The following is a 20,254-nucleotide window of genomic DNA, read 5'->3' on the forward strand; positions in this document are numbered from 1 at the left end:
GGTGAAACAGAAAACAGTGAATCAGCGCGTCACGTGCGTCACACGCGTCACGTGTCAATACGGGAAGTACCGGGAAGCTAATGACGACAAGCGAAACAATACCAATGAAGATAGGAGCAACATAGCTCAAACGTCTCCGCGTTCACAAAGAAGTCAATTAATGTTGGTGCCAGCAGACTCTTTAAAGAAGCGGATGTTGCCACAATGGAGGGAGCTCTCAAAGTCGTATTTTCGGTCATTTTCTTGGCTTCGCAGGTAAATGTGTGGTCTTTAAAAAACAGAATCTGGACGAACATTAGCAAGTGACAGGCCCAGATACCGTGTCAAAACAGGAAACCACAGCTGCTGTTAACTATTTGTGTTTAAATTAAAGTGAAAACGTACGTTACTGTCTCCGAAATGTGATGTTTTATGTAACCACAGTAATGCTGCCATAACAAGCGAATGTAGGCAAGCTCAGTTAGCCTGCCTCGGCTAACACAAACACTGACACAAGGAAGAAGTAAGAAAAGTGTGTAAATAACATTGATCATCTAAAATTAAACTGCACAGCTTATGGGTGGCGTAAACCTTGTTGATCTAACCTCTGAAGAGTCTCCTACATGTTGATCAGCTGTGTTTGTTCCAGTTTTAAGTTGATAATGTTTGGATGTGTTGAAATTAAATTAAATATGGGGAAGTGTTTGAGGAAATCTTCAAGAAGGCTTCAAAACTGTGAAAATGACAGCATGTGAAGCCCTGCTAATGTCAGTGTAACAACTATGAACAGTCTTGACATATATGTAGAAACTCTGAACACTTTGAACAGATTAAATGTTTGCAGATTTAAACCCAGGTGTTTCTCACTGTTAAAGCCGTGCTTGAACACTCAGGGTCTCATAGAAGTTTCTTCATGTGGTGTCATTTCAGTGTTTGTTTTTTAAAGCAAACATGGAGACAGAAACGTGTACTGTGATAAATGCTGTACAGTATGTCAGACCAGCTATCTTTCATTTCAGCATAGCATTTCATTTTGATGAACAGTTTTAAATTACAATGCTCGGATGGGCTGTAGGTGTTTTCACAGTGTTAAGTCTTTCTTTTTGTCCTCCAACAGGTAAACTGTCAAGAGGCGATCTTGCACATCTCAAATCTAAACACAGAGAGAGAGTACTGCCTGGTCCACAATCACTCCTGGACCCCCCTGTCACAAACTCTGGATGCTGCTGTACGTTTATCATTTTATAACATCTTCTGTGTTGACTTTTTAGTGTCAGGAAGAAAATGATCATTTGGACTTTATTACATCCTTCAAGACATTCTGTAATCTCTGTATATACATTTATTTTGACTTCCTATCATGTAACTCTGAAAAACTTTGAACAGATTAAATGTTTGCAGGTTTAAACCCAGGTGTTTCTCACTGTTAAAGGTTCGCTTGAGCGCTCAGTGTGTAATAGAAGGTTTGCAATGTGTAGAGCAAATTCACCAGCCATCATGTTCAGTTCACAAGAACTGAATTGGATTGTGAGTGGAGTAGTTTGACTTGAAACAAAGTCAAATCATTATGAAAATGTCACTGAAGTCTAACTTACAGAATAATCTCTGTAGTCTGATGACCTGGTGTTTCTGCACTTCTCTGATTAACGTGGTCATGGCATGTAGCTACAGTTGTGGAATGTGGAAAGGGATATGAAAGGAAAATGTTCTCTCACCTATAAACATTTTAACTTCTTCCCTTTTGCAGGAGCAGTATACACTGGTGAATCTGACCTTCACTGTGCTGTGTAACGGTTCAGGTGTCAGTCCAAATGTGGTCAAGGACAAGGCCGTGGTGGTGATGAGGGGAGATTGTGATTTCAGCCAAAAAGCTCAGGTTGCTCAGAGCCTTGGAGCAAAAGCTTTGCTGATTGCCAGCAACAAATCATTGGTAGGATACTGACATCAATCTGTATTTTATTTATTTGGATATTTCTGTAAATGTCTCTGTTTGTGAGATGAATAAAGGATCTTCTTATTTTATCTTTTTATTTTATCTTTTGCTCCCAAGGACGTCTCATTTTCTCTTCCTTATTTTCTGTTAGTAACAATCATGAAACTTGTGTCCGTTTAAAAAAAAAAAGTAACAAGAGTCAGATGCAGAAGTGATTCAACAATAAGGAAGTGACATACCAGTGGTGTGGATGTGAAGATTTCCATAGAAAGACACAAAAACTGTGTCTACTTTTACATATTTAATCGACAATATACATTTAATAATTAGACTAGACGGAAAAAAAACCTGAATGATTCTGTTCAACCTCGTTCATAAACCTCTTTGTCCTTCAGATCACTCCATCAGCCAATGTCTCTGAGTATCCAAAAGTCCATATTCCATTGGCTCTCATGCGGTACAGGGACTTCCTGGAGGCCCAGCAGGTCGGACAGTCTTTTCTTACCTTCTTATTTTCAACATATGAATTTAATGAAGAAGGTCACACAACATGCAAAGCTCCTCCCTAAATCGAGTGTCTTTCTGCTTGTACTCAGGTGTTCGATGACGACATGCAGGTGAAGCTGTACGCTCCGCCATTCTCCAAGATCGATGCAAGCATAGCCGTCATGTTACTGATCTCCATCGTCACGATCGCCTTGGGTGGTTACTGGAGCGGGGCGTGTGAGAGGTGACTTATTGTTGCTGTACATGCAGAGCTTTATCTGTATTTCTTGTATTGTCATTATATTTCCAACATCTGTCAGTGACGTGGATGCCAGTACAATAAAGAACCACAAGTTATTTTATTTCTTTTAAGTCTTTAAATAGGGAAAAACAAAGTCAAGTGTGTTTTGTATTTGTGGCAGTGAGCGGTTGAACAGTCGTTTTGCCGGGGGCGGAGGAGAAGAAAACAAATCAGACAGTGGAGAGCTTTTCCTGTACTCTCCCCTCAAAGTGGTTTTCTTCGTGGCCATGATGTGCGGGATGCTGGTCCTCATGTACTTCTTCTACAGTGTCCTCGGTGAGTGCAGCAGCAACAGCTCTTGCGTTTTTGAATATTACTACTATTGATTTTACTGATACAGACTTTGTTTTTCATTTTTTTCTCACAGTTTACATCATCATTGCTATATTCTGCCTGGCATCTGCCTCTGCCCTGTACAGCTGTCTGGATGCAGTGATGGATCTAATTGGCTGTGGCACAGTGAGGTACACGTTTCACTCTGTCAAAAGAGGATTATTTACAGACAATTAAACACATTTACACATATATTCTATAGGTGTGAGGAAATTCCAGTAGAACATTTGTTTCACTTCAGAAAAGTTCATAACTAAAAAACATTGTTGCCCTGTTTGTGTCTGTCACCCTCACAGACAGTCCTGCTTCAAGCCTTTTCTTTATTTAACTGTCTGGATCTCTTTCTAGTTTCTCTGTCCGGAACTATACCTTCTCGGTGAGGTCTCTCATACTTGCTGCCGTGTGCATCAGCATTGCTGTGGTCTGGGGAGTCTACAGGAATGAAGACAGGTACTGTACAGTTACTTACACTTCACAGAGAACCTGACGTGACAGAGGAAGTTGATGAATGAACCACATCATGTCCAACCACAGTCAAGTATTTTAGGTGTTTAAACACAATGTGAGAGTTTGTTTTAGTGCTCTCACCATGCAGGACTCATTGAAATAAAGGAATGATGACGGAGCATGTTGCTTTGTCAACTGAAAGAACTAGTATAACCCGGATATCAGCTGTGATATAGACTGTGTGAAAGTGAACTTCCACCGCATACGTGTGCACATCCGCATGCTGCATTCTCAGTGCGCAGCACAGCCAGACAGCTTGAGTGCCATGTGTTATTATAGATAACACACGATGTATGTGGTACACAACCGTTTAAAATCCCTTTATAAACACATCAACAAACGCACATGATGTCATTGTTCTGAACCATCAGATGGACTTGCTGTCCCGCTCGATCTGCTCTGTTGTTGCGTCGTGCTCTTAAAAAATAGAAACCTTCTGTATCTGCTGCAGAGGGCTTCGGTAGAATTCATAATTGTGTCTCCTGGAACTCACAAGTGTATTATTTCTATTTCTAGGTACTATTTGTAACAGAGCTTACCTGAGAAGAAGGAGCGACTTCAGAGGGGCATTTATTTCATTGAACGAACAACTCGGAGAAAACCAATCATTGATCAAACTATAATAGAACTTTGAACTTTACTTATTCTTGAACTGCTGGCATGTGACGTCCACTTTATTTGCTGACTCAGCAGGATGTTGAGGCTGACTTAATTCAAGGTCAATGCTGTCAGTGTTAGGAAACATCACTTTAATCCTATGACTTATTCTGAGTTTATGAAAGTGGACGTTTGAAAGAAGACGGATAAGATTAAGCTTTGTTTATCCCCCGATTGAAGAAATGGAGAGTGTTACAAAAGAGCAGCACACATTAGAAGAGATGAAGTCTTGGTGATGGCAAACAAATATGAAATTAAAGATGCTAAATCCTGAAGAATGTCATTAACTTGTTACATCTCCTCCTCGTGTTTATCTGCTGTGCGCTCATCAAACGCGGTTCACATACAAAGATCTGTTTTGGGCCCTTGTAGGTGGATCTGGATCTTACAGGATCTACTTGGCATTGCTTTCTGCCTCAACTTCATGAAGACCATTTCACTGTCCAACTTCAAGGTATCTCCTCTTCCTCAAAGAAACACAGCCCCTTCTGTCATTCTTCTGTTTATACAAAGTCAAATGCTTTTTTTCCCCTGTTTTGTGATGCAAGGCATGAGGACGTATGGTTAAACATACAGGTTGATGATGACCTCTGCCTTCAGTATTGGTTTGACCAGAGCTGGAATAAATCTGTGTTTTCCCTCTACTTAGATCTGTGTCATTCTCCTGAGCCTCCTGCTTGTGTATGACGTTTTCTTCGTCTTCATCACTCCTTTCTTCACCAAGGTATTTACTTGTTTGTTTCTCCTCAGAGAACGAGCTTCTTATCCACTGCTCTAAACTGAAATGTTACTTTCAGTCTTTATTGTTTCAGTTTGTTCAGTGCTTTGACATCCAGTTGATGTGATGCATTCAAGGGTCGAGTTATACAGAACAAGTAATAATAGTAAAAGAGCTAACCTGCGACTGTCTGCAGACATCATTGAATAGGAGATGATCTGGAGATTGGGTGTTTTCTGTGTGTTTTACAATAAATAAAAAAACAAGATTTTATATGCTTAATCTCTCTTTCTTTGTCTCTAGAATGGAGTCAGCATTATGGTCCAGGTTGCCCTGGGCCCGGATGCATCTGGGGAGAAGGTAAATCCTCCATGGCGCTGATTGTCCTTCTAACAGGGGAGCTCCACCAAATAGTCTCTGAGGCATTTTCAAAAAATACTCACAAGTACCAAATGCATTCATTTAATTTCTATAGAGAGTAATGACAGAAAGAAAACGTGTGGAATATTGTTTTTGGGTTGGGTTTTTTTTAAACTTCTTGTCTTCACAGAAGACTGTAACATAATCCTGAGAAGAAATACTCATGATCATATTAATAGTGAACATCCATCAGTAGAGCATCTTCTGTTTCATTCAGGAGAAAGCGTTTGCAGGGTTTCTTGTCATCAAAGGTGTGCAGAAGGTCGATCAAGCTGAACAACAAACAACAGCGAGGCTTGGTGGACTTCCCCTGTCTCATTTCTACTGGCTTATTAACATCCTGGCTGTTCTGCCTCGCTTGTTGTTGTTGTTGTTGTTGTTGTTGTTGTTGTTGTTGTTGCTGCCCTGCGGGGAATATGAGACTGATTGACTAACTGTGGGCTGGGTTGGGTGGGCTCTGTCGTAGACACAAGGTAACATGGTGGAGGTCCCTGCTGAACCCCAGACACCGTCTGAGAAAGTAAGGCTTCACTCCTTTTCACTCCTTTTTCCCACGCTGCATCCAGAGATGCACAAGAAGAGATCGGAGTTGTAGATGTTCAGTCTAAAATCGTCATTGAGAGAGAAAAAACACATGTTGTAGTTCACTCTTTAAATAGAGTAATACATGTAATCATTCTGTTTGATGTTCTATACTATACATGCATTCATACCACTCAGGGACAGTGAAACTACTCTCCAGAAGAAGAAGAGAATGAACAAAACATTGAGACATGAAAATGCATGATTGTGACTTCTAATAAGAAGTGAACATATAAACAGAGTCATGCTCACTTTGTAGCTACTCATTCATTTAGAGCTCATCCGTGTGTATCTACAGCCTGTATGACAAAAAGTCCCCCGCACTGTAAAATAACTACAGGTTGCTATAATCAGAAGCAGGACATAAAAGGTTGGCATACACCTCTGCACTCAGCATGTATGTGAAACTTTAACGCAGGCTAAGTTTGCTAAGACTTTGCAAAATGATGTATTATTTCAGGTGCTGAATAAAACGAGAGCGAAAGGTCTCACGTTATGATTTACTTCAGACATCTGCAGGGGGGGGAGTCACCATGCACCTCGAGATGTACATCCCAAATAAGTGTAATCACGGCTAAATCGAACTTTAGCAGGAAAAGCTGATGTGCTGAGAGTCGACTTTCTTATGTTAATTCTTTCTGGCTTGCTGCTTGACCAAGCGCCTCCTTCCTCTGCACACAGACATTAAGAGATACAAGTTCTGAAATGAGAACGCTGACGTAGGAGAAATGTATTAGAAATTGGATTATTAAGAACACGTCTGCCGGTGCATGATGTGAAGAAACCTGTTGAGTCAGCGTGACAAAATGGACCTGCTATCAGACTCTTTGTGGTTATAAACGTAAACGCGTTTTATTTCCTCTCAGCTGCCGGTGGTGATGCGTGTCCCGCGGTTCTCAGCTTGGGCTCAGAACCTGTGTGGGATGCAGTTCTCCATTCTGGGATACGGAGATATCATTGTTCCAGGTCAGGTTCACATTTCACCCTAAGCGTTAAACCGTCCCTGGTTCAATACTTCCTTTAACCAGCGATCTTCAAACTGTTCTGTTAACTGTACAATTGTTTAAGCTATCCTGTTTCAAATACTCGTAAAGTGATGTCACTCATCCTTTGCACCCTCATTGGTTGACAGGTCTCCTGGTGGCGTACTGCAGCAGGTTTGATGTTTGGATCAACAGCAGGAGGAAGGTCTACTTCTTAAGCTGCTGCATAGGTACCTCGGAGCTCGACGTTTGTTTTCTATACGTTCAGTTTGTTCACAGGATGTCCTTTGGAGACATGTTGAACTTTCATCTTTGGAAACAAAATGAAATCATTAAAATATGTTCAAGCTGCTGGAGCAGCTTTTATCACTGTGTCATTTCTCTTTTCACATAGAGGAGTGCTGAACGTTTCATGCTGCATCAATTCTGTATTTTTTATGTATTTTCTGTATCCAGGTTCACTTTGTTGCTCTTAGACCGGTTGAACGACATTTCACTTAAAACATTTTCCGTTCTGAAACCAGCGATTAGCGTACATCTTTCTTGTAACTGAATCAGTCCTCTAACAGACTCTGCCTGTGTCTGTGTTTGTCCCTCTCTTTTTTTTGGCTCTAGCCTATCTGCTTGGAATGATAGTGACCTTTGCTGTGATGCTTCTGTCGGGCATGGGTCAGCCTGCACTACTTTACCTGGTGCCCTTCACTCTGATAACCTCGGCGGTGTTGGCTGGGTGTCGGGGAGAGATGAGGCAGTTCTGGACAGGAACTTCCTATGAGGTGAGAGGACGAGAAAGAGGGTTCAAGGCTGCGTCTCATTATACGCTCCCGAGCCTGAAAAGTGCTCTGACACTGTGTGTGTGTGAAACGCCTACTAATACTTATGACACCTGCAGTCAGCATGTTGAGAAATGTAAGCTGAGCTCATGTTAGCCTTTAGATATGTTTGTTTGTATGACGGGTTTATGTGACTGTAAATAAAGGTCAGTGTGAAGAGACGTCGTCAGTAGCTCAAAAAAGTGATCCAGAAATACCTCGCAGTTTGATTCAATTTAAATTTCAGCATTTTATCTCAAGTTCATCTGAACACATGCCTACTCACAAACAGACATACTTTATGAATTGCAGTAGAAACAGGGAAATGTGGGGAATAGTTTTAAATAGAGCCCGACCCATTTGGGTATCAAGATTGATATGAAGAAGAGATCAAATCCAGTAATGATAAATGATCAAATGTATTTCTTTGAGGATCTCAGATTTTTGGTTGATTCCTTAAATGATACCAAACACTTGTAGAAAAGCTATATTGTGAAGTTGTGAAGATGCTCCCTCAGCTGGCAAGTGACTGTACATGCATCGACACATTATGCTTATTGTAATCCATTAAGTATATTTATATTTTATCTGCAACAAAATGAGCAGATACAGACAGTCACTGGCTGATGAATTGGTCAGGCTCTGGGTAGAAATGAAATGTTGATACTTTCAATATATGCTTGTTGATACCTGCCTTCTTATTGAGAGATAGTTGGATTTTCAGCTCGCACCGTCACTTCTCCTGTCCGCTTATGTAAGCAGAAATGTGATGACAAACATGAACACAGTCGGTTAAAAACACACAGTAACACTTCATTTCTTCAAATATACAAAATACACCGGCAACCTTTCTGGGCTTCGAAACCCAAACAAAACAACAAAAACACCGAAAGCGAGCAGCCAGTGGTTTGTCACAGTTCAGTGTCCAATAGCAAGAACTCAAATGTATGTGTTTTTCTTTTTTAAAGAGTAGAGATGCTGATGAGATCCCAGTGTACATTGTCAATGAAAAGTTTTTGGTTCTTTGGAATCTGCATTTCAGTGAACTTCTCATCAGCATCTCACTCCTCCAACATGGTTTAGATGACTACACATATTACAAGACGGCCTACAGAGGACCAGAACATCATTGGTACTCATAGACCAAGCATCAGATAGATCTGTGTCAACCATCAGGCGAACCCATACATGTTATGTCACATGCTCTCGACCAGACCATCAGCATGTTCTTTCCTAAGCTTCGATACATCCTCTGATCTCCTCCCTGAGATGATAGCTTGTTTCGTTTGCTCTGCTGTTGGTAGACAGAAATGACAGTCTGCAGATTAATAAAGAACTAAACCTTGAAATTTAAAACAATCTGACCCGGCTTCGTCTTCACCAGGTCTTGGACTCATCCAGGAAACCTTTGCTGCCAGGTGTGCCTCCCTAAAACGTAGACCTCCACCTGCACCTCTACCCGTCACATTTCAGTTGCTTACTGGAGTGACTTCTGTTTTCTTGCCCACTTCGTTTTGTCCCCTTTTCTTTTCTTTTGTTATTTTCCCTTTTCCAGGGTCAATGTGATATTAAAAGACACAATTTAATATACAGCCCATGTAACTCTGAGGACTTCAGTTCAGATTGTTCAATGTTTTGCATAAACTAGCGACAGGATGTCACTAATTGATCCAACTATATCGTCTTAAACGTCTGGAGAGCTTCACAGCTGCTCTTCAGAGGTGACTTGTGTTAAAGCCATGGCCCTGGAATACCATTGACTTTGTCTCTTTCTTTCTGCAGTTTAATTTTGAATGCGCAGTTTGCTCTATCGATCTCTTTTAAACTCATCCATCCTTTCCAACCAATGAGATTCATGCTCATATCATGTCTTCAAGCTGCTATCAACATGGTCTCGTTGCCTTCTGCATGTTTTTGCTTGCAGTTAACCCTGCAGAGCTGTGGCATGTTTTATGGTTTCTTCCCCCTGTGGTTTGGTTTTGTATAGGCATTGCATATTGCAATTTTTGTCTGAATCTATGTGTCTGACTTTTTTTGCATATCCTATTTGTCAAATCAAAACATTCATATCAAGACTTAAAATTCTCTTTTTCTTCTTCTGCAGAAAGAAGAACTGACTCCTCCATAGAGGGAGACACCTGCTGACCTACAGTTATAAGAATGGACCCAACAGCTGGATGTTTTCTTTTTACATTTTATATTACATTTGCAACACAAGGGAACATATGTTATAAATCAACAGATTCTTGAAAACACAGTAAGGGTTCATTTCATGGCTGTGAAAGATTTGGATGCAAATATACATTGTGTAGGCAAAACGTATGTTTTAAGTGGTTGGAAGGCTTTTTTGGTGCCTGAATGATTGTTAAGTTCACGTTTAAAAATGTAATGACTTTGCCTTGGTGATGATTGCAAAAAGAAAAATGAGAACGCACTTTATAATATTCAGCTTGACAGTTGTTATATAAGGGGTGGGAGTGGGGTTTTAATCACTTGTAGCCACAATATGATGACATTTTGATAACTGTTTTGGGGTTTCTGTGTAACCTGTTTGTACTCAGTGATTTCTTTCATTGCCTTATATTAAAATGTTGAAATTCTATTTGATGTTCTTGTATCATTCTGCATGGACAGAAACATACAAACATCTGACCTTAATGGTGGGTTCTATCTTCAGAGAGGTAGTGACGGGGCACAGATGGAGCCAATTATTGATCAGTAATGCTACAATAAGTACAAAATAGAGCAAATGATAATTGTAACTTTATAATGTGTTTACAACATGGTGATAAATGTGTCAGGGTCCGTCATTCTGAAGTTTACATTGCAAAAACAAAGCTGTAAAGTGTGATTTGTTTTCCAATATTGTACTTTCAATACTTTGATACTGGCACCATGTTTTATGATACAGAAATCTTTTACTCTCATGGAGTGGACAGTAAATTTTAACAGAACTGAGATAGTAAAATAGTAACGTCCCATAACGTTCCTCCCCCCCTCCCCCCAGCAATAAAAATAGAAATAAACATTTTAACAACTGTGTCAAATGATTAATCTACCTTTTCTCTATGCATGTTACATGTGACGGTGCATTCTAATGTAAAGAAACTAACAGCTGACTAAGGGTGCATATACTGCATGTCTTTATTTTGAGCAGCAGATGGCAGTATAACACTGTGGTCATATACAAACCATAAACGGGCTTTATTTTCCTTAAAAAAAGTCCAACATGAAATATACTTATTAAAATTTGACTGGTAATAATATTGTATGCAATGAATGCAATAAGTCAAAGTACAGTACAGTAGACTATCATACAATGGAGTAGAGTACATTCATTTAATGCCAATTTACATTGTACAAAAAAAATGTTTTGCATCTTTAAACAAACTAACCAGATACAAAGACAAACACATCCATGTGGAGTGTAGTTTGTGTGTAGCGATGGGTTCACTTGAGTCTTATTAGGTGAAGTGAAGTTTATTTCCACTATTCTGTAGTAATGACTAGCATGCCCCTCCTCCCCTCACCTGCTTGCATGCCCAAATCTAATGGCCCAGAGCCAAACTGATTGTGGAGTCCTGTCTGCACTCTCTGCAGAGCCAGTCACACTCTTCTTTGTTCCATCAAACTTCAGAGTAGGCTGAGGTATTTCCTTTCAAAAAAGTAAGTATCAGTAAAACCCCAGCCTGCTTGTCAAAGAGAGTGCAATGGTTTCACATGACCAGACCTCACAACCAGACTGAGATCAGGATATGATTTCAAGCCTGTCCGCACAGCCAGCCCTCATTAGGAGGGGTTTTGTATCTTGTATGGTGTGACTTCACCAAACTGGAGAGTGCTTTTACAAAAAAGACTGGTGGAGAAGTCAGAGGAGGAGTGGGATGAAATACAAAAACGTAGAGGTGAAAAGTGCAGATTCTAGACCAGGTACATTTTCGTAGATCCCAGTTAGAACATTTTAAGTCACTGTTGTTCACCAGGATGGACTTGGTCGCAAATAATGCAGATATTAAACACAGAAACAGTAAACTTACGATGCTTAAAGAAGGGTTTTGTTGCAGATAGCACTGCCCCTTTAAGCACTTTAACCTACCAGGCCACACCTGAGTGATTAAGAGGCCTGCCGCATGCTCACCCCCTTTTGTTTGTTGCAATATGCAGAGCTGCTGGATAGGCTGCTGAAACCTCCATAGTGTTAACTAGAGGTGAGTAATTTGTTTGTGACCATATATCCTCTTGTGCATATATAAGGCTGTTAAGTTTGTTATTTGATTTATTGGTGTGGCTCTGATTAGCGTTGATTGTTTTCCTTTAAGCTTTAAAATCACCTGACTAACTCATCAATACAAGTGGAATTAAGTTGGAAATTAATCAATCAATGGATAATTAATTACTTGATTAAGAAACTTTGCTTAGGTCCCTGCACTTTAAATGGTGTACCATTGCAGAAGCTTTAAGTTTTGAACCAGTCTCCACACACACTTTCTACAGGTTTGATACAGTTTCTTGGTTGGGAGCTTTGCAGGGACAGACAGTTGAAACAGTCTGGCTGAACTTTGGAGACTGAGTCCTCAGCTCTCCCTGAGGGACAGACATGGGAATAGCTTCTTATTTTACCCCACTCTTTGCTTTTTTTTTCTTGCATTAAGACAGAAGAGGCAACAACGGAGTGAGGAACAGTGAGAGCTCTATACTGAGCTGATAATTAAGGCAGCAGTTTTTTCAGGCTCCAGTCTGTGACTGACTGGCTCAATTGAATCGTCCTCTATTCAGCCTCCTCCTTTCAGCCATCACTGTCTGTCTGCCTGCCTATCTCTATGCATCTTTTTTTTCTTTATTCAGCGTGCAATCTCGTTTTAGGGACCAGTAGACCCAGCACCACCTGCTTCCTCCTCAGTGGTGTCATCAGTAAGTCCTGGTCACAGTATTTAAACCTGTAGTTCACGTACAGCTCCTCTTCAACTTGAGACATTCTGTTTGCTTCCAGTTTGTCTCCTTTGAAACCTCACTTTGCTTAGTTTTCTGTTTTGGTGCAGTTTCTTTTCAGAAGATTCTGTAAAAGTGATGAGTAATGACTGCAGCAGAGTGATGACACATTTCATCACTTAACTTTTCTAAAATGCCACCATTTCATTAAATATATTCCCATTCAATGATCAAACATAAATGATAATAATAACCTGTGGGGTTCATGACTTTTCTTAGTGTGCTCCTTTTTAAAATGTTAAATTGTTCAAGTTGTTCCTGTAAGAACATTGGGGCTTTTAAGAAGCCTGTGTTGCTGTTGGTCTGCTGTACAGCAGGAAATGATGTTTGTTTCCAGTACAACCAGTCTATATCACTGCGAAAACATGTTTTATATGTATCAAAGCTTTTGCAGTATATTTCAAGGGGAATAAAGTTTAGTAACTTTCGTATTTAAAAGAAAGCATGTGTCGTCATTGGACATAAAAGGATTTAAGTTCAGGGTTTCCATGTTTTTTATATATATTTGTAACAGAGGCAAATATAGTATAGCTTCTTTGAAACCACAATATAAGTCAAACTTAAATGTAAATAGAATTTCAGACTCTCTAAACTTTATTATATAAACATACATGACAACATGATATTTCTACTTGAATGCTGTTTCACTGTTTGCTACATGTCCTTCCCCTTTTATACCAACCGAACCCTTTTCTGTCTCATTGCATTAAATATGCTTACCGTACATAAACTCTTATCCTGAGATAACACAAACGCATCACACCTTCTGCTGCAAACTGACATTGAAGCTGAACTTGAGTCAATATGATAGTGACTGATGTTTCAGTTTTTAGACTAGAAGAAACTCCTTTAGCAACAGTACTGGTTTATTTAGGATGATTTCTGCGATGATTATTTTCATACCAAACCAGCATTTTGTTTGGCCTTTGCTTGTATTTGTGAGTTTCCTATAGCTTTCCCCTTCTTTCTAGAACTCGTACTGAGAAATAAACATGGTGACTTTGGTGATGAACTTTCCCAGCTGGACTCCCTTCTCCAGCTCGCTCATCTCCACTTCAGCCTCGAGTGTGGCAGGACCCTGGACGGGGCTCACCAGCATCAGCTGACCTGTCAGTCGGTCTGAGCGCTGGACTGTGAAGTGGCGCCGAGCTAGCTTTCCACCCAGCAGGGAGAAGCGAAGTGTGTCACCCATTGGGCGCAACGCTGAAACTCTAAACATGACACGAGGAGCTGACAGATTGGAAACCACAGCCAAGTAATGGTAGGAGAAGGAGTTTGGGGTCTGAGAGCATGCCTTGTTGTCCAATGGACAGGGGTTACGCTCACAACGCCTGGAAGAAATGAAAAGGGAAGAAGATGCAGAGGAAAAGTTGTGATAACTGGAGCTCAATCTGGGGGAGTTTTTTTTAATTTTTTTTTATCTCCATTTAATATGATTACTGTGCCTGAAATGCTAAATCAATTAAACAAAGGAAACTTTTACATTACAAATACAGTACATTATGGGTAATCCTTACATAGGGGATGTCTTGACATATGTTGCATGAGGGATTTTAGGGCAATCCACATGGACACACTGGAAACCTCCATATGTATTAATGCACATCTGGTCCTTTGTGCAGTTGTTCTGTCTGGTGGCGCACTCATCAATATCTGAGAGGAAACATCAACACAGTGAAAAATGAAATATAAAATAATATTTGGAGTAATGCTTATGATGTAAGAAACTGTTTCTGTTATCTTCTCAAAATAGATGACGCGAGATCTTCAATATGTAGTTTAGTGTGAACGTTTTGTTAGTTGTTCCTGCAACATTAAGCATTAATGGGCACATTTTTATAAAGAAAAAAAAAGTTAAAACGGGACAAAAAAAAAACCACATGGTCCACCTTTGCAGCTGCGTCCGTCACGGGTGGAATTGTATCCAACAGGACAGGAACAGCGGTAGCCTCCAGGTGTGTTAATACAAGTGTGTAAACAAAGTCTCCCAGCCTGACCATTATGGAACAGCTCACATTCATCTATATCTGAAGTGCACAAACATACAGTTAACTTTGCACAGCGACTCATGTAAATGTGAACATCTGTCTTAGTAAAAGGTGTTGTCTACCAGTGCAGGTGTTGCTGTCCCTGCCAGAGATGGTGTATCCTGGCTCACAGGTGCAGTGGGTGGTTCCTTGTGTTAAAGTGCAACGGGATGGACGGACGAAGGGCCCTGAGGTGGCAGCAGGTAAGGTAGCTGCAGCAGCAGCATTTGTGGCTGGAGAGGTGGCTGCTGAGGTGTTTGTCATGATGACGAAGACTGATTGAGGAAGATAGCAAAGGGAACAGACATTTATTTGATTTGCCGGTGCAATATGTCCACTGCAACTCTGTCTCCCCTGATGCTTTTTGTGCTGACTATATTTAGTCACGAAATAACTAAATTGATGTCCATGGTCCAAAGCAACAAATGACAAGCAAAAAACTGTATGCTACAGTAGCACAGAGCTTTTAAATAAATGGAAGGAAAACACAAAGATACAAATATTAAAAGTCTGTATTTGTGACCGCTGTTATTCAAACGTCTTCATCTTGGACTTCACACTTGTAAAAACCTGTTTTGTTGAATGCTGCACTGGCTTTTATCGCTCAAACTCTGGTCGATTTAATCCCCTTTTACTGACTTTACTGTGCGTTGTGCAGTGAAGGGCTGCTTTTGTTAAATACTCCTCCTGAGACCAAGATATTAAAACATTTTCTATCAATACCCTAGATAGCTAAAGTACAAGAACCAAAATGCTAGTGTGTGGTCTGAGTGAGAATTGTATTATACGTGCATTTTGGAACTTGGTTCTGACAGGTAGCTCCAGCCCAGCCTTTGGCACAGACACAAGAGAACTTCTTCCCTTCATCCACGCATGTCCCTCCATTCAGGCAAGGAGAGCCCACACATGCATTGGTGTCTGACAGAAAAGACACTTTTTAGTACTGTATATTAAAAATGTCAAATATATTTTATTTGCAAGAAAAACCGATGGCCAATAGAATTGCATTGAGCAGTAAAGTGATCTTATTTGTTGCATGTCCCTCCTTTTGATTAAGTATCAAAACATTTTTAGTTCTATACCAAACCGGTTTTCTGAGGTAAAACATAATTTCTGACACACGTACGTGGTCCAGTTGTGCAGTGTCTAATATTTACTTGTTGGCACTGGGCTCTGAGAAGGTAGGCTTTAACACATACGCAGGAGAATTTATTTGCTTCATTCACACAATGTCCCACCATTCAGATATGATGAGCACAAACACTCATTGATATCTATAAGTGAAAAGACAGGAAGGAAATGCATAGAAGGAAAACTGTTGCAAGGTTTGAACTTTCTAAAGACATGGGCCGTTTGATGCTAAAAGATAGATAGATAGATAAAAGATCAGTGAACATGATATAATGGCATCTTTTTCAAGGGTGAATAAGGAAGGGATGTATTAATGTTATAGCAGCAGCCAAAGTTTACCAGAATCTCTGTGCTGATCAAACAGCCTTTGAACTGTTATCTTGAAGTCAGCAAGCTGTCAGAGGAGGTTTGACTATCAAATGTCAAAGCATTCAATGAGCTCTTTGGACAACAACCAAAGTACATAAAGAGGAAATATGATCATGGGTCACGTATGAAATGTATCTCTTCGTAGAAAAATGTTGGTGACATGCATAGAGCACAAAAAGGGGAATGACAATAGAGAGCAGGAGAAGGTATGGTAACAAAGAGGATGATGACGGGGATGTGAAAAAAAGTGATCTGCATCTGAGATAACAGGATCACTGGTGGTCAAGATCCCAATAAGGAGGGTGAGGTCTACATAGTAGAGGATCAGTGCAGGTGTCTCACCTCGGCAGGCTGGCTGCTGGCCACTCCAGATCAGGCTGTCCTGACAAACCCTGCTCTCTGATCCTACAAGTTCATATCCAGGATCACACAGGAAGTGAACTTCATGGCCCACACTGTGAGACCTGCCAAGTTTCCTCCCATTGGCCGGTGCGTCCAGTTTTGAGCAAGTACCTGTTGGCAAAGAAGGTGATAAATGTATAGCATAGATAAGTGCAACATTTGAATTAGTCTTTGGAGGGGTTTTGTAACTGTTAATGGCTTTTGTGGTCTGCTTCCCAGCTGTGCTCTGCAACAGGTTAATTTTCTTCTTAAGGTTGCGCAGACTTTGCAAATTAGAGGCTTCGTATGCTGAGAGGAGCTTCTGGATCTGCTTCAGAGAGCCCTGTAGATCCTGTCTACTTTGACAGTCCTGGAACAAAACAGAGAATGACTTATTTCATTAATTATGATTCACTGACAATTCACAGAACAGATGATGAAATAAAAGTTTTGTATCAGTTTTGACATTTGTCTTTAAACTACAATGATAAATGATAAAATATAGTGTTATTTTCATCTTGAAAGCTAACAGGTACACTTTCTTTGTCACAGTCTGCCTCTCTTCTCCTACTATACAGTCAAATTCCTGCTTCTGAAGATCCTGCAATTCTCAGTTTTCACATCGAACCAGCCATGATGTCACCTGACCTCCTCTTCTAGATGCTTTACTTGACTTAATTTTGAGATCATTCTTGTTGCTATGTTTTGCATCTTTTGGTATTTGTGTTCCTTTTGGCGTTTTAATCCCTTTTAAAAGCCAATTTAACATGGGACTGTTCTGCCTTGTTTGTTCTCTGTGAATTATGGTACATGTATCTGAGGTAACTCTCTAATATTATCATATCATATCATATTGCTCAACTGCGCTAATCCAAAGTTAATATCAAATTAACCGTATGAAAAGAATCAAATTGGTTACCAACACATGAAAACAAAGGTCCCTTCTGCTACAAGGAAACAAAAAAAAGTCTCTGTGTGGTTTGAGCAGCACAGAGGCTGAGCTGTTTTTTGAGGGAGTAAATCCAGTAGGATCAGAGTTAGTGTAACCACTGAAGGTCTTTGCAAGCAGGAACCTCCTCCTCTCCAAGCCACACACTGTAACTCAGTCATAAAAACAGAAACACTCTCTGAAGGTAACCTGTTGACCACTCATCTAATGTGGTCTTTGGGTGTGACCTCATGGGGAAGATTAAAGTCTTCATTACATGCAGTTATGTAACTCCAGGAGTAGGGTTGAAATAAACTTAAGTTATTGAACATACATGGAGAATCACTATTTTTGTTGAACTAAGCGGTGGGTTGAGTGTTCTCGTCTGGATGTAAAATTCCTTTAGCATAAACAAATCACTACTTGCCTTTTTATTGGATGGAGTGACAAGGGAGGGGCAAAGACATGTTTTCCATCCAAGTCCCCTCCTTCATTCAACAGCTACATTTATCCTTGTCTGCAATGTCCTCAAATGTATGTTTTTCAGACAGCCAATAAGTGTTTTCGTCCAGCCAGAGTTATGTAAGAAAAGTCAATATTTGTTGAAAACACCTTTCTGATTTGGACTGAACTGGAGTTTGGAGAGACTTCAGTCAGTCAGAGGGTGGCTGGTGTTTATAGTATAGTTGTCAAAGGATTCTTTCTGCCTGTGCTAAGCTATATTTCACACTGTTGCATGTTGACTTTTTGTGTAGGAAACATGCAGAGACACTATACAGCATTATTCAATCTAATCAGCTTTGGCATTTTATGTGAATAACAACTTTGAAACACTGAAATGCAACTTCAAAAAACTTGTACACACACACAAGCCCTAAACTAAGATATTTTCATTCTTATTGAATGTAATCCAATGCGTAAAAAAGCAAACATGTAAAGACAAACATACAAGGGAAGGCATGCTTAAGACTAATTTTAAAAAAAAAAGATGCAGCTATTATAGCTGTCTTATGAGGTGACATCTGTAAATGCCTCTCAAGCTATGAATGAGATTTTAAAAGTCATTTGGCTTCAAACCTGTAGTTTGAAGAGTCTTTTCATAAAATGCTATGGCATATATACTGAGGCACCCAACATTTTTGCCTTAATTATTTTATAGCCAGTATAAAAGCACCAACTCACCTGTCCAACGGTAGGATTCAGATAGCACAAAAACAAAGTGAAGACAAGCACAGCTGAGGCAAACATGTTTCCAGTGATTCCAAAAATCAGTCTTTAAATGTGTCAAAAGTTGCAGCCAGTGTGAACTTTGAATGTGTGCAGGGATTGACCAGAATGGGGGGGAAAGTGCTGCAGTGAAATGCTGAGGAATTTTGGGTCAACTCCTCAGGAGCCAATCAGGGAGAGATGAAAATGTTACCACAATTTTACCCCCATTACTTAACTTACTCCCTGATCAAAGAAGCATGGTTCATGTCGTTTAGAAGTGGAATACATCTGAAATTGCCAGCAAGATCCTCTTGAACATGTGTAGTTTATATATAAAGACAAAACAAAACTGTTCTACCCCAGATTGGACAACAGCCTGTTATTCGTTTTTTAAATATTTTCTATATGCAGAAGAATAAACCAAACCAATATTGTCTGCTCCTTTGTAAAATGTAGCTCTCTTTATAAGTCAACTTATTTTCTATTTTTTATCAATAAGGCAATCTTTAGACCACTCAACTTGAAATCAGAAAGATTCATGTGCCAGAGTTGGACAGAATGTTCCATGCAAGAGATTTGAAAAGGAGCTGCAGAGACGCTGGGTGCCCTCTACAGGAATAGTAATTTACATTTCTCAGACGAGCAAAGCAACACAAATATTTCTAAAGTCAGAAAACAAAGGTCCACCAATTCAAAGCTTTATCATGAAAGTATACTCAGAAGTCAGGGAATACAAAGTGGTTTATAAAGCTGTCAGGTGATTAACATTTATTTTTGTTTTCCTCAGGCTGCCTCAAGGTAAGACAAAAAGCATGTCTTGCAGCTCCCTGCTATTTCTTAATGCAACACACAAATAATGTCAGCCTTACACTCCATAGTCAAGTTGACATTAAATTGTAAAACTTCACGTTTGTTTGGTCAGGGTAATTTTTTAAATGCTCTGTAAAGTATTGTATATCATGTAGTCATTTAACATCTTCCCTGGCCAGAAAAGACATACATGAACTTGCTGTAGTTCATTCTCTTTGTGTTAACATTGTGAGAAACCCTTTAAATTTTAAGGCTGGAAATGACGTTGGCATTGCATCATATAGCCAGTAGAGGGCATCCCCACTTCTTGCAAAAAGAACATAAAACCCTTAAGAATTTTTACCACCTCTCAAACTGACTTCTCATTTCCTGAACGATTTAATCATCCTAATCCCTTTGTTTGTTTTTTTAGTTATAATTCAGTTTAATGTAAAAAACAAAACAAACAAACTCTAAGTTCATGACTGCCTGTGATCGACCAGTTACTCCCAAGTCCACTTTCCAACCATTTCTCTTATAACTGGAATCCATTCTATTGCATTATTTCTGATTTTTTTTTTTTTTTTTTTTTGTAAAACCTGATGATGACGGCAGAAATTCCAAAGTCACTGTTACAAAGCATTTGTCTGTAGCCCAACGAAGAGAGATTATGAGAAAACACCTATTGAGAGGAAAGACCTTGTCTTCACTGTGTGCAGC

The 20,254-nt window shown here is 39.8% G+C and overlaps 2 protein-coding genes across 3 annotated transcripts; one reads left to right on the forward strand and one right to left on the reverse strand.

Annotated features, from left to right (window-relative positions):
- The first annotated feature begins 37 nt into the window (after positions 1–37).
- Positions 38–11,122, forward strand: sppl2a (signal peptide peptidase like 2A). 2 transcript variants are annotated; one of them, XM_079338856.1, is made up of 17 exons: positions 38–255; positions 1,097–1,207; positions 1,727–1,909; positions 2,308–2,397; positions 2,509–2,642; positions 2,821–2,975; positions 3,067–3,163; positions 3,381–3,482; positions 4,569–4,650; positions 4,846–4,920; positions 5,218–5,274; positions 5,801–5,854; positions 6,783–6,882; positions 7,049–7,129; positions 7,515–7,675; positions 9,096–9,129; positions 9,816–11,122. In XM_079338856.1, exons 1-17 carry the CDS (start codon positions 205–207, stop codon positions 9,854–9,856), a joined length of 1,608 nt encoding a protein of 535 aa, XP_079194982.1. In that variant the 5' UTR covers positions 38–204; the 3' UTR covers positions 9,857–11,122. The 2 variants fall into 2 exon arrangements, with proteins under 2 accessions (XP_079194982.1, XP_079194983.1); XM_079338857.1 differs by lacking the exon at positions 9,096–9,129 and having other exon boundaries at positions 39–255.
- Positions 11,123–13,667: 2,545 nt separating this feature from the next.
- On the reverse strand, positions 13,668–17,298 carry LOC306821797 (fibulin-7-like; the record flags this gene model as incomplete). The annotated part of the gene is given in 9 exon segments (XM_079340370.1): positions 13,668–14,031; positions 14,218–14,353; positions 14,590–14,727; positions 14,811–15,002; positions 15,516–15,522; positions 15,524–15,645; positions 16,570–16,740; positions 16,819–16,978; positions 17,257–17,298. Coding segments are annotated over 9 exon segments (1,332 nt in total).
- Between the last annotated feature and the right edge of the window lie 2,956 nt (positions 17,299–20,254).

Source organism: Symphodus melops (assembly GCF_947650265.1).
Source record: "Symphodus melops genome assembly, chromosome: 3".
In the NCBI taxonomy this organism is placed as follows: domain Eukaryota; kingdom Metazoa; phylum Chordata; class Actinopteri; order Labriformes; family Labridae; genus Symphodus; species Symphodus melops.